The following is a 14,843-nucleotide window of genomic DNA, read 5'->3' as shown; positions in this document are numbered from 1 at the left end:
CACAACAGCAGCCGTCTCTCAGTACCAATCAGCATGAAAGGGTAGAAGAAGGGTCTCCTCACTGGCTAACTCCACTCTGATTGGCTTCAAGCAGCACAAGGAAGCATGTCAGTCAAGAGAGAAGACTCTTCTCAGTGGCCAACACAATCATCTTTCATGCTGATTGGTTCACCAGGCCATGTCTTCTCAACAAGACTGGCTCTGCTCTGCACCCTCCTCAAGTGCTTTTGCCTGGCAAGAATATGTCGTTGATAATGTCTCTTGCTTGCAAATGTGCCTGCTGGGCTAAAAAAGTCCCCCCACTTCAGTTACATGTATTGCAGTTATCAATATTGAGCATATGGAAGCCACTGGATAAATAAAAACCCGCTCTTCTTTTAAATAAAAAAATTCTAGCCCAAAAATATGGTTCAAAAGCTTTGCTTATGGAACTTAACTCCAAAACAGCTTAAAGCAATAAAAGTTGCATGCAGTTCGTTGCACAATTTCTTATACTTATCCCAGCATATTTGTCTTAGATTACAAATATCTTGCATCCTGAACTGAAAATAAAATCCCCGCCTCTTCCCCAAACAACCTCCAACAGCCTGAGGCTGTTTACTGGAGAACAGAGATAAACACATCCATTCTCTTAAATAACTTGGAGCAAAGAGTTTACAGACCCAAGATGGATGCCTGCAGATTAGCAAATGCATAGATTTAGGGACGCCATTCTGGATTTCTGTAGGGTTTATTCCTTAGCCCTTTTCTTCTCCTGAAGATATCCCAAAAGGCAGCGAAGGTTTAGGATCAGAGTTTTCCTTCTCCTAGATGCACTACCTTCCCAGATTAATGAGCCCCATGTGGCATCATCATCATCATCATCATCATCATCATCATCATCAAACCAGGAAGGCAGTGTGTTGGCTGCAGGAGAGCTGCCCTCTAGCCTCTGGGTCTAATTTGTCCCACCAGACCTACCATTTTGGCCAAGCCATGCCCATGTGTCCTACACTTGATGACATGCATGATGTTTTAAGCTCCCTCCCAATTGTTGCTTTGACTGACAAAGGCATGCTGGTAGGTATTTTGTCAAATGCAAGAGTTATTTTGAAGTCAGGGGCAATCACAGCAAAAATGAAACAGTCTTCAAGCAAACTAACAGAGCATGCACAAGATACAGTGGTACCTCTTGAAGTGAAGGCCCAAGACAGGTGTTGATCATAATGTGAGCTGCGCACAGGTCGGCTGTAGCGAGCTGCTGCCATTCCTGTGGAGCCTTTTTTTATTGAGACAAATATGCAAGCTAGGCAGATACATTTTTGGGCTGTGACCTTTACACATCTTCTGTCCCGAAATCGTGGGGTGGTACAAAGCTATTTTGGCACCTGTTCCACAGCGTCATTTTCCCCTTGCACAGTGTATGACGTAGGAGACAAAAGGTCTCAGGGAAAAACTTACAGACAGGACACTGCTGACTTCTGAGACTGCAAAAGGTCAGACATAGGTGGAACGATGTACAGACAGCTGTGGCTTGTCTTTGGGGGGGGGGTTCCCTGCACCCCAAGGTTATGCGTGCAGGCAGACTGTGGCTGCCTGCTGGCAGGGAAGTGTGCTCCCTCCGGACCCCACTCCCCGCTCCGCGATATCCCTACACCTCTGGTTGCAAACGGGATCTGTTCCGGAGGCCCATTCACAACATGAAAAGCCCACAACCTGAAGCACCGTATCTGTGCAGGTGCATGGCACGATTTGGCGCTTCTGTGCATGTGCGAGTGGCAAAACCTGGAAGTAACCCTTTCCAGTACTTCTGGGTCACTGCGGGATACAACCTGAAAAAACGTAACAGGAAGCAAACATAACATGAGGTATGACTGCACAGTAAAACACTTCCCCATTCAGTCCTTGGGAGCTCCAAGGATCGATAAAGGGGAGACGTCAGTTGGCCAGTATGCAGCCCCATCGCAGCCAGGGCCTCTGATGAATCTCCAGGGGTCAGACCCCATCTTACTGTACACATTGTTTGGCCATTGAGATGGGATTATGAGAACAAGTAGCACCAGCATCTCCAGTGTGTTCCTTTCCCTGCGGATGCCATGATATCCTTCAGCAATGACCCATAAATAAAGGGGAACTTTTGTTCTCTTTTGATGATATCTTTGAGCCTCATGGAGAGGGGAGCAGAACTAGCACTCAACCACTGAAGTCTTCTCCGATTCCATTATCTCCATCATTTCTTAATCAAGCTTCCATTTGAAGACATAGGTTTCCTTAGGTCGCTATCTGTTGGTGCTTTCCTTGTTTTGTGCACCTTTAGAAAGCACACACACACTTTAGAGAAAGAGAGAGAACAAGAATTAACCAATCAAAATTAAAAGAGTACATAATAGACATGAATATCATTAGCAGAATGTTTGGAACACACGGTCCTTTCCTTGGCCCTGAAAGCTTCCTCTCACCATTCCCTTGGGAAGTACAAATAGAGGATCCTTTCTCTCTCTGCAATATCTTTGAGTCAGAAGGCAACTGTAGTGGCTCAAGCATTCAGCCATGAAGACCTCTGTCCCTCTACTTCTCCTGTTGGTGCTGGTGTTGGTCCCAGGTAAAATCACCGGAGAACGATTCTTTCCACGTTCACTATCCAGCCATAAATCAGCAATCCTCAGGGGTCCGTGGAACGTAGAAAAACAGCAAACAAGTCTCCACCAGCCATCCGTAGCCGTTACTTTGTAGCCACCACCCGCGTGCTACCATTTCCTTGCAGAGGATGTTTACGATCCATCGACCTCCATCTGCTACCATATGTTGGAAAACAAGCCCCATCGGGAGAGGCTGGCAACTCTCCCAGGCTCCCGGGCTTGTTTACTGGTGATCTGCCCTGGCTGCAATCCCCACAGTCCAGGAGATCTCGATAGGCGACATTTCCCAGCGTGGAAAATGCACACCCCCTTCCCTCCTTGCATTCCAGCAAGGGAAAGAAGATAGTCAGAAAGTCCTTTACATGTTGTTTATTTCTGACTGTGCAACATGTCTGAACAGTTCAGTGTTCAGCAAGCAAGTGACAAAGACTTCCTTCACATACGCAACAGGAAGGTCTCATATTACACACAGAGCAAAGACTTTTGAAGCCTGTGAACTTCTGGGAAGATTCTTTCCTACAGCTAGTCACATCACGTGATGTAAACAAGCTACCAGTTTGCAGCTGTGTTGCTCTCATACCGTAACAGCCCCAACTTGGTGGAACACTCTGTCACAAGAGATTAGGGCCCTGCGGGACTTGACATCTTTCTGCAGGGCCTGCAAGACAGAGCTGTTCCACCTGGCAGACTCCGTCTGACCCTTATGTTTCCCTCCCCTTACGGTTTTGATCTATGGGCTCCTTTTAAAATGAGGCTGCATTTTAAATTGCATTTTAACTTGTATTTTAAATTGCTTTATTTTTTTTCTATTATGTTTTTATTCTAATTTTATTGGTGTTGGCTGCCCTGAGCCCAGCTTTGGCCGGGGAGGGCAGGGTATGACTATTATTATTATTATTATTATTATTATTACTTCTCCTTTCAGTTTTCAGGAGTTTGAGGGATCAATAAAGGAGAGACTCCAGCTGGCCATCTTGGTCAGGGCTTCCACCCAAAGAGGACACAGTTACTGATTTTCTCGATGGTTGCTTTTTCAGGGAAAAGGTACATACTGTCTAGCAATTGAGATGGGCTGTTGAGAACAAGTAGCCTGTTCATTCTTTTCCTTGTGGGTGCCGTGCCACAACATCCTTCATCAATGATCCATAAATAAGGGGAAACTTTTGATTATATCTGTGAGTCTCCTGGAGACTGGAGCAGAACCAGTGTTCAACCACACATGTCTCATTCTATTCCATTATTTGTTTCCTTCTTCATACTGCTACATTTGCCATGGGAGGGCTAGTTTGGGGTATTTGAGTTTCAGAATGTCCAGGATGATGTCCTGGGTGTTTTAGCTGAGATTCCTGCATCGCGGGGGGTGGGGGTGGACTTGAAGGCCCATCGGGTCCCTTCCAACACCATTATTCTATGAGGAACGTAAGAAGAGCCAATGGCCCATCAAGTCCAGCCTCCTGTTCTCGCTTTGGCCAATCCGATGAGGAGCACAAGAGCAGCCGCCCCTTCAGCAACTGCCATTCAGAAGCATCGCTGCCTCCAGCTGTGGAAGCAGAGCATAGTCATCCTAGCTAGTAGGCATTAACAGTCTTCTCTTCCATGAATTCCAAAGCCATCTATTTTAGAGAGAGGGAGCAAGAATTAATTATCCAAAACTGAAAGGGTGCATGGTAGCCATGAATATCTTTAGCAGAATATTTGGAACACACAGTCCTTTCCTTCCCCCTGAAAGCTTCCTCTCACCATTCCCTTGGGAAGTACAAATAGAGGATCCATTCTCTCTCTGCAATATCTTTGAGCTAGAAGGCAACTCTGGTGGCTCCAGCATTCAGCCATGAAGACTTCTGCCCCTCTACTTCTCCTGTTGGTGCTGGTGTCCGTCCCAGGTAAAATCTAAAGGGCTGTCCATCCACAGCACTCCAAGAAGACCTGCCAAACCAGCCCCTTGACTGCTTTGTAGCGCTTGGAATATTAGCCCATTTGATACTATGTCATCTGTGTAAGATTGAAGTTCTATTTCCTGATTAAGTGGGAAATGGAATGGACTGCTTTTGCTGAATAGAATTGTAGCATTGTATAATTGGAAGGGCATTGTCTAGCCCAATCCCCTGCCATGCATATACTTCTGTTGATGCAGCCGAGAATAGAATAAGCTTTTCTTTTTGCTGCTACATCACATTGTTAACTCATGTTATGCTCATGCTGCCCTTGGGTGTTACTAAGAACCCTAGCTCCATTCACATATACAATAGGGAATGCATAGAGATGTTGGTAATCTCTTTTCACTTGAGGGATTGATTTCTATCTTCATAATATTTCACCAGGACCAACTAACACCAACAATATACTTTGTAATGGCGTCTGCAAGCAACGCTGTTCAGCTGGAGAATATGAGTCTTCTTTAGACCCCTGCCAGGAATCTGGTCACGTCTTCTGCTGCAAAGAGATAGGTAATGTGCTAAACTGTTATTATGGGTTGCAATCATTATGATTTGGGAAAGTGGTGAAAAGATAAGAAGCAGGGTTTTGTGCGGCTCTGTTCAAAGCAAGCCGAAGACCAAATAAGGAGCAGGGGCTCTGCGTGGAGAAGGCAGAGAGGTGCTGTTGTGTGACAGACGGAAGGTGGAACTGCTCAACAAGCATTATAAAAGATAATTAAACAGTGGATCTGTGAGCACATTGAAAAGGATGCCATGGTTACTAAAAAGTGGCAGGAGTTTCTCGAAAGAAACAAGTCATGGCAGATGAATCTTTTTTATTTTTGGATAGAGTGGCAAGCTTTGTAGATCAGAAGAATGCGAGAATGTGAGAGCCAGTGTGGTGTAGTGAGTAGAGCGGTGGACTCGTAATCTGGTGAACTGGGTTCGATTCCCTGCTCCTCCACATGCAGCTGCTGGGTGACCTTGGGCTAATCACACTTCTCTGAAGTCTCTCGAGTGTTTGTTGTGGGGGAAGAAGGGAAAGGAGATTGTTAGCCACTTTGAGACTCCTTAGGGTAGTGATAAAGCGGGATATCAAATCCAAACTTCCTCTCTTCTTCTTCTACCCCAAGGCAGGAGTAATCCAATGCACAAATATAGAATTGGGTACACCTGGCTTGACAGTAGTACATGTGCAAAGGATTTAGGGGTAGACAACAGTTCTTTTTTAGTAGACAACAAATTCAACATGAATCAACACTGATGCAGCAGGAAAAAAGCTTATGCAATTCTAGGCTGCATCTGGTTAAGAACTTTGCTTCAGGATGAGGACAGAAATCGCGCGGTGGCAGGAGGCCCCATTAGCTAAAGTGGTGCTTCAGGTTAAGAACAGTTTCAGGTTAAGAACGGACTTCCAGAACAAATTAAGTACGTAACCAGAGGTACCATGTATGTCACATGAGCAAAATTAAAGTTCTATTTCTTCATCTAGTAGGAAATGTAATAGATTGATTATGTTGTTTAAGAAATGGTTATAGATGTTGGTGATTTCTTTTCATCTGAAGGACTGATTTCTATCTTTCTATCTTTCCAACATTTCTCCAGGATCCACTCCCACCCTGAACGATAATTGTAGGGGTCACTGCTCACGATCATGTTCAAATAGAGAATACGTGGCTTCATTAGACCGCTGCGATCTACCTGGTTATGTCTTCTGTTGTAGAAAGATAGGTAATTGTTGGGAATATGAGATGAGATACCCACTTTGTGGAAGTGGACCCCAGTTTCAGTCACGACGCAGAGGCAGCATAAATTTACTGCTGCAGGACATAAGGCTTCAGTAATCAGTTCAGTTGATAACCAGACAGAAAGAAAAGGATGCTGTGATTACTAAGAGCTTGGAAGAATATCCTTAGGAGACACTTTCCTTCCTCCTGAAAACTTCTCTGCTGCCTGTCTCTGGGCATATCACTATTCCCTTAGGAAATATAAACAGAGGATACTTTCATTCTCTTTCTGAAATATCTTTCAGTCAAGATGACTCATGTGGCTCTAGCATTCATCTGTGAAGACCTAAGTCCCTCTAGTTCTCTTTTTGATGCTGATTACTGTCCTGGGCAAAGTGTAAAGGTCCCTCAACCCACAGGACTGTAGTAAAATAAGAAATATATAACTAGCTCATTTGGGTGTCCTTTGCTGCTCTACTGTAGCCTTATTAGACTTTACCAATTAGTTGGGTGAGCGTTGCTCCCGGACGGGAGGAAGTAAGTCAAATGACACCGAGGTTTGGTTCAGAGAAAGAGTTTATTCTGCTCTCCATATAGCAGAATGCACTGCATGAATCAGTTCACAGCAAGCACAAAAGCAAGAGAAATTGCATACAGTATATATATCCTCCAGGCACCCTCTCCCCCCTTCCCCAGGAATCCAGACACGTCAGCTTATACACGTAAGTTGACATCCATGACCATAAACAGATGTTCCTGTTCCTGTATTCCTTATCTTGGGGTAAGAACTCTAAGAGCACTCCTGGCGCCATTCCCGGGCATGGGGGCTGACAAGGTCTGTGCGCCAGTGTGGTCAGGATGTAAGATAAGACCCAGACATGCCATCCCTGCTCCACTCGGAACTGACAAGGCCATCCGTCATTACCAGCCTTCATGGGTTGATAAGGGAGACGATTATGTTTGTACAGCTGGGTTCCTGTTATACACGAGCTCAAGTTAATAGTTTTTAGCTAATGCACCCTTGGAGAAGGAGAAATGGAGAATTTGGGGCCCATTTCAGACTGACTGCATAGTCAGGTTTTAGATTTGGGAAACCCATTCCTTCACTAGCTTGTTCAAAATATTGGCTCATTTGAAGCTACAGTGGTACTTTGGTTCTCGAACACCTTGGTACTCAAACAACTTGGAACCCAAGCACTGCAAACCCGGAAGTAAGTGTTCCGGTTTGTGAACTTTTTCCGATTTTTATGTCCACTCTAGGAATGCTGTATTTGACTGCTCTGTGTTTCACATCCCACAATTTTTAACAGTCTGGAATGGATTAATCCATTTTGCATTACTTTCTATGGGAAAGTGTGCCTTGGTTTTGGAACACTTTGGTTTTTGAAATGACTTCTGGAACGGATTAAGTTTGAGAACCAAGTTACCACTGTATGTCATTTGTGCAAGATTAAAGTTGTATTCATTTAGTGGAAAATATAATGGACTGCTTTCACTGAATAGGTGATTCTTAGAGATGTTGTTGATGTCTTCTCATCTGAGGGACTGATTTCTATCATCACAATATTTCTCCAGGACCCGTCATAAATGATTATTGTAAAGGTAGCTGCAAAGGTAGTTGTCCAAGAACAGAATATGTGGCTTCAACAGCCGCCTGCCATCATCCTGATATGGTCTACTGCTGTGCAAAGAAAGGTAACATGCTAATTTTTTTGTTATGGGCCTCAATTATTATGATTTGGAAAAGAGGTTAAAGATAATAAACAGTAGTATTCAAAGCAAGAGGAAGAACAAATAAGGAGCAGGTGCTGTGTGTGGGAGAAGATAAAGAGATGCTATTGGGTGGCAGAGAAAAATGCTACTGCTCAGCACCTAATTTGCCTCTGTCTTCACCCATAAGGAAAACAGTGTACAACGTGGTGATAATAGAATGAATGATGCAGCGAGGGTGCTGAAACCCAAGAGAGGAAAGGATGTGGTAAGGGAACTCCTAGCTTCTCTGAATGAATTCAGATCTTCAGGGCATTATGATCTGCACCCAAACATATTAAATGAAATTGCAGATGGAATCTCACTGCCTCTGTATATAATATATGGGAATCCTTGGAGAACAGGTGGTGTCCGTGCAGATGGGAAGTGGACAAACTTTGTCGCCATCTTCGAAAAGTGAAATAAGTGGACCCAGGCACATTGCAAGAAACGAGATTCTGACTAAACATAGGAAAGAACTGACGATAAGAGCTGTTTCAAAGCTGAATATACTGCTTTGGAAAGTGCTGGACTTTGCTTTCATTGGTGATTTATAAACAGAGGTTAGATGGCCATCTTTCAGGGATTATTTAGTGGTGCACTGCAGGGGTTGGAGTCCCTTAACCCACAAGCCCCACCCAGAATCAAAGGTCAAGAATGATGGAAACTGTAACTGAACAACATCTGGAATGAAGGAGGTCTGCCAGGCCTGCAGTGAAGAATGACATATTCATTCAGATATACTCATGGATTTAGTTCATAAAAGAAATGTCCCAATGGGCTCTTTGATTATGTGATTCCTCCACCCTCCCTCTGAAAAACATAGCCTTACTTTTTGGGAAGTAATTCTTTGCAAATGGTTCAGAATGTATTTTAATGAATTTGCAACTTTAAGAAAAGGACAACTAAGTTGCATTCAGACCAGAGTCATTAACATTAAAATTAATGAACTTAAATTAGTCATTTGAATTAATTTTAGTGGGTTTATCAGTAGTATGACTAACTTTAGGTACTAACCCTTGAAAATGAATCTGGAAATTAATCAGCAGTGTGGACATCTGACTATTCTTCTTTACCTTACAAGATATTTCCTTTACAAAGCATTCCTGTTAGAAAGTTGATATGGGTTCAAGAATCTGGCTTTTTCGAAAGGCCATACAGTTATCTTATTTAATTATTCTTTCTTCCTGAATGTGCTCTATTGCACGAGATTTGACATGTTCTCTTTTCTTCTTCAACAGGGGCAAAGTAGCAGATCATAAAATGGTGTAAATTCCCAAATTGTACCTGTGCCTTTGTAAAGGAAAAAACTATGTCATTTGCCCAGTATAAAAAAATCTATTTCTTTGAAATGTAATGGGCTGCTTTCTCTGTATATGAAATGCTTCGAGATGTTGATGATCTCTTATCTGAGGGATTGATTTCTTTATAGCTAATATTTCTCCAGGATCTACTCACACCCAGAAGAAAGAATGTAAAGGTCGCTGCAAGCCACGTTGTTCAAGAAATGAATATGAGGGTTTTGGAATGACTTGCCATAATATTGAGCATGCGTACTGCTGCAAAGGGACAGGTAACATCCCTAATTTTTGCTATGGAACACAACTATTTTGATGGGATTTTGGGCTGAGGTGCTCAGAGGGTGAGACATTTTCATTACTGTGAAGCAGAGTGGGAGAACGAGAAATTAGCTTTGAAAAAGCAATAGTATTTCAAACATTTCCAGTTGCAAAAGAGCAACACCTTAGTTAAGGATTCATTCTTTCATTCTTTATGGATTTCAACACAAGAAGCGTTTTATGGAAGAGAGATGATACCGTATTGGCCCGATTACAGAGGTGCCTCGCAAGACGAAAATAATCCGTTCCGCGAGTCTCTTCATCTAGCGGTTTTTTCGTCTTGCGAAGCATCCCTATTAGTGGCTTAGCGGCTTAGCGCTATTAGCAGCTTAGCGGCTTAGAAAAAGGGGAAAAAAGGGGGAAAAAGGGAAAAAACTCACAAGACTCGCAAGATGTTTTCGTCTTGCAAAGCAAGCCCATAGGGAAAATTGTCTTGCGAAGTGCCTTGAAAAACGGAAAACCCTTTCGTCTAGCGGGTTTTTCGTCTTGCGAGGCATTCGTCTTGCGGGGCATCACTGTATAAGCCACACTTCTCCCCCAAATTCCGATCTGGAAAAGTGCAGCTTATAATTATAATTAAGTGCAGCTTATAATTGTGACCTTATGGAAAAGAGGTTAAAGTTAATAAACAATAGTATTCAAAGCAAGAGGAAGAACAAATAAGGAGCAGGTGCTGTGTGTGGGACAAGACAAAGAGATGCTATTGGGTGACAGAGAAAAAGTGCTACTGCTCAGCACATATAAATATAAGGCATTGTGGTAATCTAATCTTGAAGTGGCCAGAGCATAGACAACAGATGTTAGTCTATCTGTATAGAGATGAGTTGCAGCTGGGCCACCAGCTGAGGTTGATGGGAGGCTCTCTCCACCACTGAGGCCACCTGAGTCTCAAATGACAGTAAAGGACCAGAAGTAGCCCCCTGAGGGATTGATTTCTATCTTCACAATATTTCTCCAGGACACATCGCAAATGATGATTGTAAAGGTAGCTGCAAACCAAGTTGTTCAAGTACAGAACAAGTAGCCCATTTGTTCTTTTCCTTGTGGGTGCCACGGCAACCTTCAGCAATGATCCATAAATAAGTGGAAACTTTTGATTATATCTTTGAGTCTCCTGGAGAGTGGAGCAGAACCACTGTTCAACCACACAGGTCCTATTCCATTATTTGTTTCCTTCTTCATACTGCTACATTTGCCATGGGAGGGTCAGCTATTCTCAGCACTGCAGTTTGCTGTAAAAGCCCCAACTGATCAGTTTGGGGTACCGTATTTTTCACTCTATAGGACACACCCAACCATAGGATGCACCTTGTTTTAGAGGGGAAGAACAAGAAATTAAAATTCTCCCCCTCTCTGCTCAGCACCCATTCAGCGAAGCAGCAGGAGAAAAGGAGCCCCTTCCATTTCTCCTCCTGCCTCTCTGAAGGGGCACTGCGCAACTCTCCTTCTCTGCTGAAGCCACGAGAGTCTTGCTATCAGGAATAGCCGCCTGAAGCCTTTGGAGAGCAGCAGGACCTCGCGCTGTGCTCCAAAGGCTTTGGGTTCCTTCCGCTGAAGCAGGAGAGTCTTGCACTTCAGAGGCTTCGCGTTGCTATCACTGAAGCCAAGGAGCCTGCATTTGCTCCATAGGATGCACACACATTTCCCCTTAATTTTTGGAGGGGAAAAAGTGTGTCCTCTAGAGTGAAAAAAATGGTATTTGGGTTTCAAACTGTCCAGGATGATGTCTTGGGTGCTTTAGCTGAGATTCCTGCATTGTAGGGGGTTGGACTTGAAGGCCCATAGGGTCTCTCCCAACTCCATGATTCTATGAGGAACATGTTGTTGTTTAGTCGTGTCTGACTCTTCGTGACACCATGGACCAGAGCACGCCAGGCAAACCTGTCTTCCACTGCCTCCCGCAGTTTGGTCAGACTCATGAGGAACATAAGAAGAGCCAAGGGCCTACCCAGTCCAGCATCCATAAATGTTTTGGGAGTTTTTTCTACATGAAAGCATTGAGTGGGGTTATCCAGAGTTGCTGAAGGGGCGGCTGCTCTTGTGCTCCTCATTGGATTGGCCAAAGCGAGAACAGGATGCTGGACTTGATGGGCCATTGGCTCTTCTTACGTTCCTCATAGAATAATGGTGTTGGAAGGGACCCGATGGGCCTTCAAGTCCACCCCCCCCCCCGCGATGCAGGAATCTCAGCTAAAACACCCAGGACATCATCCTGGACATTCTGAAACCCAAATACCCCAAACTGACCAGTGCTGAGAATAGCTGACCCTCCCATGGCAAATGTAGCAGTATGAAGAAGGAAACAAATAATGGAATAGGATAAGACCTGTGTGGTTGAACACTGGTTCTGCTCCAGTCTCCAAGAGACTCACAGATATAATCAAAAGTTTTCCCTTATTTATGGATCATTCATGAAGGATGTTGTGGCACCTACAAGGAAAAAAACAAACAGGCTACTTGTTCTCAACAGCCCATCTCAATGGCTAGACAATATGTACCTTTCTGATGACTTCGTTTTTCCCTGAAAAGCAACCATTGAGAAAATCAGTAACTGTGTCCTCTTTGGGTGGAAGCCCTGACCATGATGGCCAGCTGGCGTCTCTCCTTTATTGATCCCTCGAGCTACTGAAAACTGAAATGAGAAGTAATAATAAATAAGAATAAGAATAAGAATATTTATACCCTGCCCTCCCCGGCCTGAAAACTGAAAGGAGAAGTAATAATAAATAAGAATAAGAATAAGAATATTTATACCCTGCCCTCCCCGGCCAAAGCCGGACTCAGGGCAGCTAACACCAATAAAATTACAATAAAAACATAATAGAAAAATATAAACATTTATTCAAAAGATACAATACATTCTTGTCCACTGCCACAATATCATGGAATGATCAGTCCAATCCTTGATCCCACAACACTGTCATGTTGGCTTGCCAAATATCCTCAATAGGAACCCAACTACTGATCTGGTGGTGTAGACATTTTCCATCAATATATCCCCTCAAAAGACACTTATGTGATTGTGATGGCATTAAAACATCCTGCTCTTCAGTAAAAGAGAAAAGAGAGACCAGATTTCATGTAGGTGATAAACAGCACGGGGATAACACGGAATGCTAAAGAACCCCACACTGAAGGTTCTATGGGGCTGCAAGCATCACCCTTGGGAAACCACCATAGAAGTATGATGTCAACCACCACAAAGCAGTACCAACAACCCCTAACTTGGATAGCTGCTCCAGAAAAAAATGGGCTGATGGCTTTGACAACTTTAAAGTTTTGGGAAGGAATATCTAAGTTAATTATATAAAATTTTATTTTAATTAATATGCAAAATGATGATGCAACTTTAAGAAAAGGACAACTAAGTTATACTCAGAGTGGAGTATTAAAATTCATGGGCTTCAGTTAGTCAAGACAATTTTTACCAGTGGTTTTAACCAGACTCGGACTAACTTTGGGTACTAACCCTTGAGAATGAATGCATAGATCAAATGGCAAGATGGGAAGCTAATCATTCTTTATCTTTCAAGATATATGCTTTCCAAAGCATTCCAGTTAGAAATATATGCTCAAGAATTCTGGCTTTTCTAATTTGCTCATGTAATATATGTTTTCCTGAGTGTGGAATATTGCATGAGATTTAGCATATCTTGTTCTCTTCTCTTTGATAGGGGAAGAATAGCAGATCATAGAAGACTGTAAAAGGAAATTCCTAAGGCCCCCCATGTGTCTCTTCGTAAAGAATGGAGCCCTATTTCCATTGCTATTCTGAAGCATTTGATATATGAACAATCTTCCAGATGTTACTTTTGGTTACCAAGAGTCTTTCCAGGAATTAACTATCTCATTCCTTTCTGCTCCTAATAAAACCAAACCTGTTCTGCAGACCAAGTCCTTTGTCATCTTTTTCTGTGCAAACTGGGAGGCACAGTTATCTTGTTTATTTCATTGTTATATGGTGGAATTAAAAACTTCTCTGGTTTTCTTTGGCTTCAAAGGAAGGGAACTCAGCTTGAAAGGACAAGGTCTGGTGTGTGTTTGTATTTACTAGTCTCATGTGACTCTCCTGCTTCCTCCTTCACTTCAAACTGAGCTGGCACACAATGCCAGGTGCAAAAGGCTCCATCTTCCCCAGTCTCCCAGACACATATGCAGATTTCTCCCTGCCTTGTCATCAGAGGGATAATATAATGAGCAGCTGCAGAAGCTCAAAATTGTCCCAAACAAGCAGAACAGCCTCAATAAAAATGTTAATAACTATAATAATATGCTGTTTAGATTTCAGGTGTTGCCAATTTTATTTGCAGCAAAGGTTCTTGGAAAGCCCCCAGATTCCACAATTTAGGAATGTAATGAATGATTCAAGTGTCCAGGGTATTCTCACCCATTTCTGTTGTTTATGGTCCTGTCTTATGAACAGGATAACAGCATTGTTCTTTTTCTACATTATACTTGAAACCGGAAGTTTCCATGAATGTTTGTAGCCATCTTGTAGAAAGGCAAAAAGAGCTTTATGGAATGGGCTGCCCTCACTGAATAAGCAGTTTCCATGTTGGTTGGTTATGGATGTAAAGCAGATGGACAAAGCTTTTTGCAAGCGAAGGAGGCCTCTTCTGCTCCTTGGGTCCATTTAGGTTTTTTTTTTTTAGGTTTCATATATTTTTCTTATGTTTTTCTCTGTTGGTGCTTTCTTTGTTTTGTGCACACTGACCTTCAGAACATGTTTTTTTGGGTGGGATTGAGCAAGCAAGAAGGAAGATAATAGCTGGCTTCTTTTAAGATGTTCCTGGGTTTCCCCCTTCCTCTCACAGGGATACTGTGTATGTTCTACACTTGATGACATGCACGTATATTATAAGAGCTGGCCTGAGGAATTTTTCTGTCAGAGGTAAAGGACAAAATGGCGCCCTATGATGATTCCATTATCAATATGTCTACTAGATGGGGGAAGTCATAGCCAAATTTTCAAAGCAACACTTGAAAATGGCTAATATTCAAACAATTCATTGATGTTGAATATGACCTGGGTGCCAAATGTATTGTCTAACATGAATGTGGCCTAGAATGAAAAGGGGCATATTATAAGAGTCCAGCTCTACTTTGGCCAAATGTTTGATTCCACTATGGCAGGGATGGTGAAACTCAGCCCTGCAGAGCTAACAACTCCCTCCAGATTTCCCCATTAAGAAGCCCCACACTCTCATGCTGTCA

At 43.0% G+C, this 14,843-nt stretch overlaps 1 protein-coding gene across 1 annotated transcript; it reads left to right on the top strand.

Annotated features, from left to right (window-relative positions):
- The first annotated feature begins 4,385 nt into the window (after positions 1-4,385).
- Positions 4,386-13,469, top strand: LOC307213230 (uncharacterized protein). Its single transcript, XM_079970996.1, has 6 exons — positions 4,386-4,501; positions 4,940-5,065; positions 6,140-6,265; positions 7,837-7,956; positions 9,443-9,583; positions 13,304-13,469. The coding sequence occupies exons 1-6, from the start codon at positions 4,450-4,452 to the stop codon at positions 13,312-13,314; spliced, it is 576 nt and encodes a 191-aa protein (XP_079827122.1). The 5' UTR covers positions 4,386-4,449; the 3' UTR covers positions 13,315-13,469.
- The last annotated feature ends 1,374 nt before the right edge of the window (positions 13,470-14,843 follow it).

This window comes from Podarcis cretensis (assembly GCF_951804945.1).
Source record: "Podarcis cretensis genome assembly, chromosome: 3".
Lineage (NCBI taxonomy): Eukaryota > Metazoa > Chordata > Lepidosauria > Squamata > Lacertidae > Podarcis > Podarcis cretensis.
This window is presented reverse-complemented; position numbering and strand designations above follow the sequence as displayed.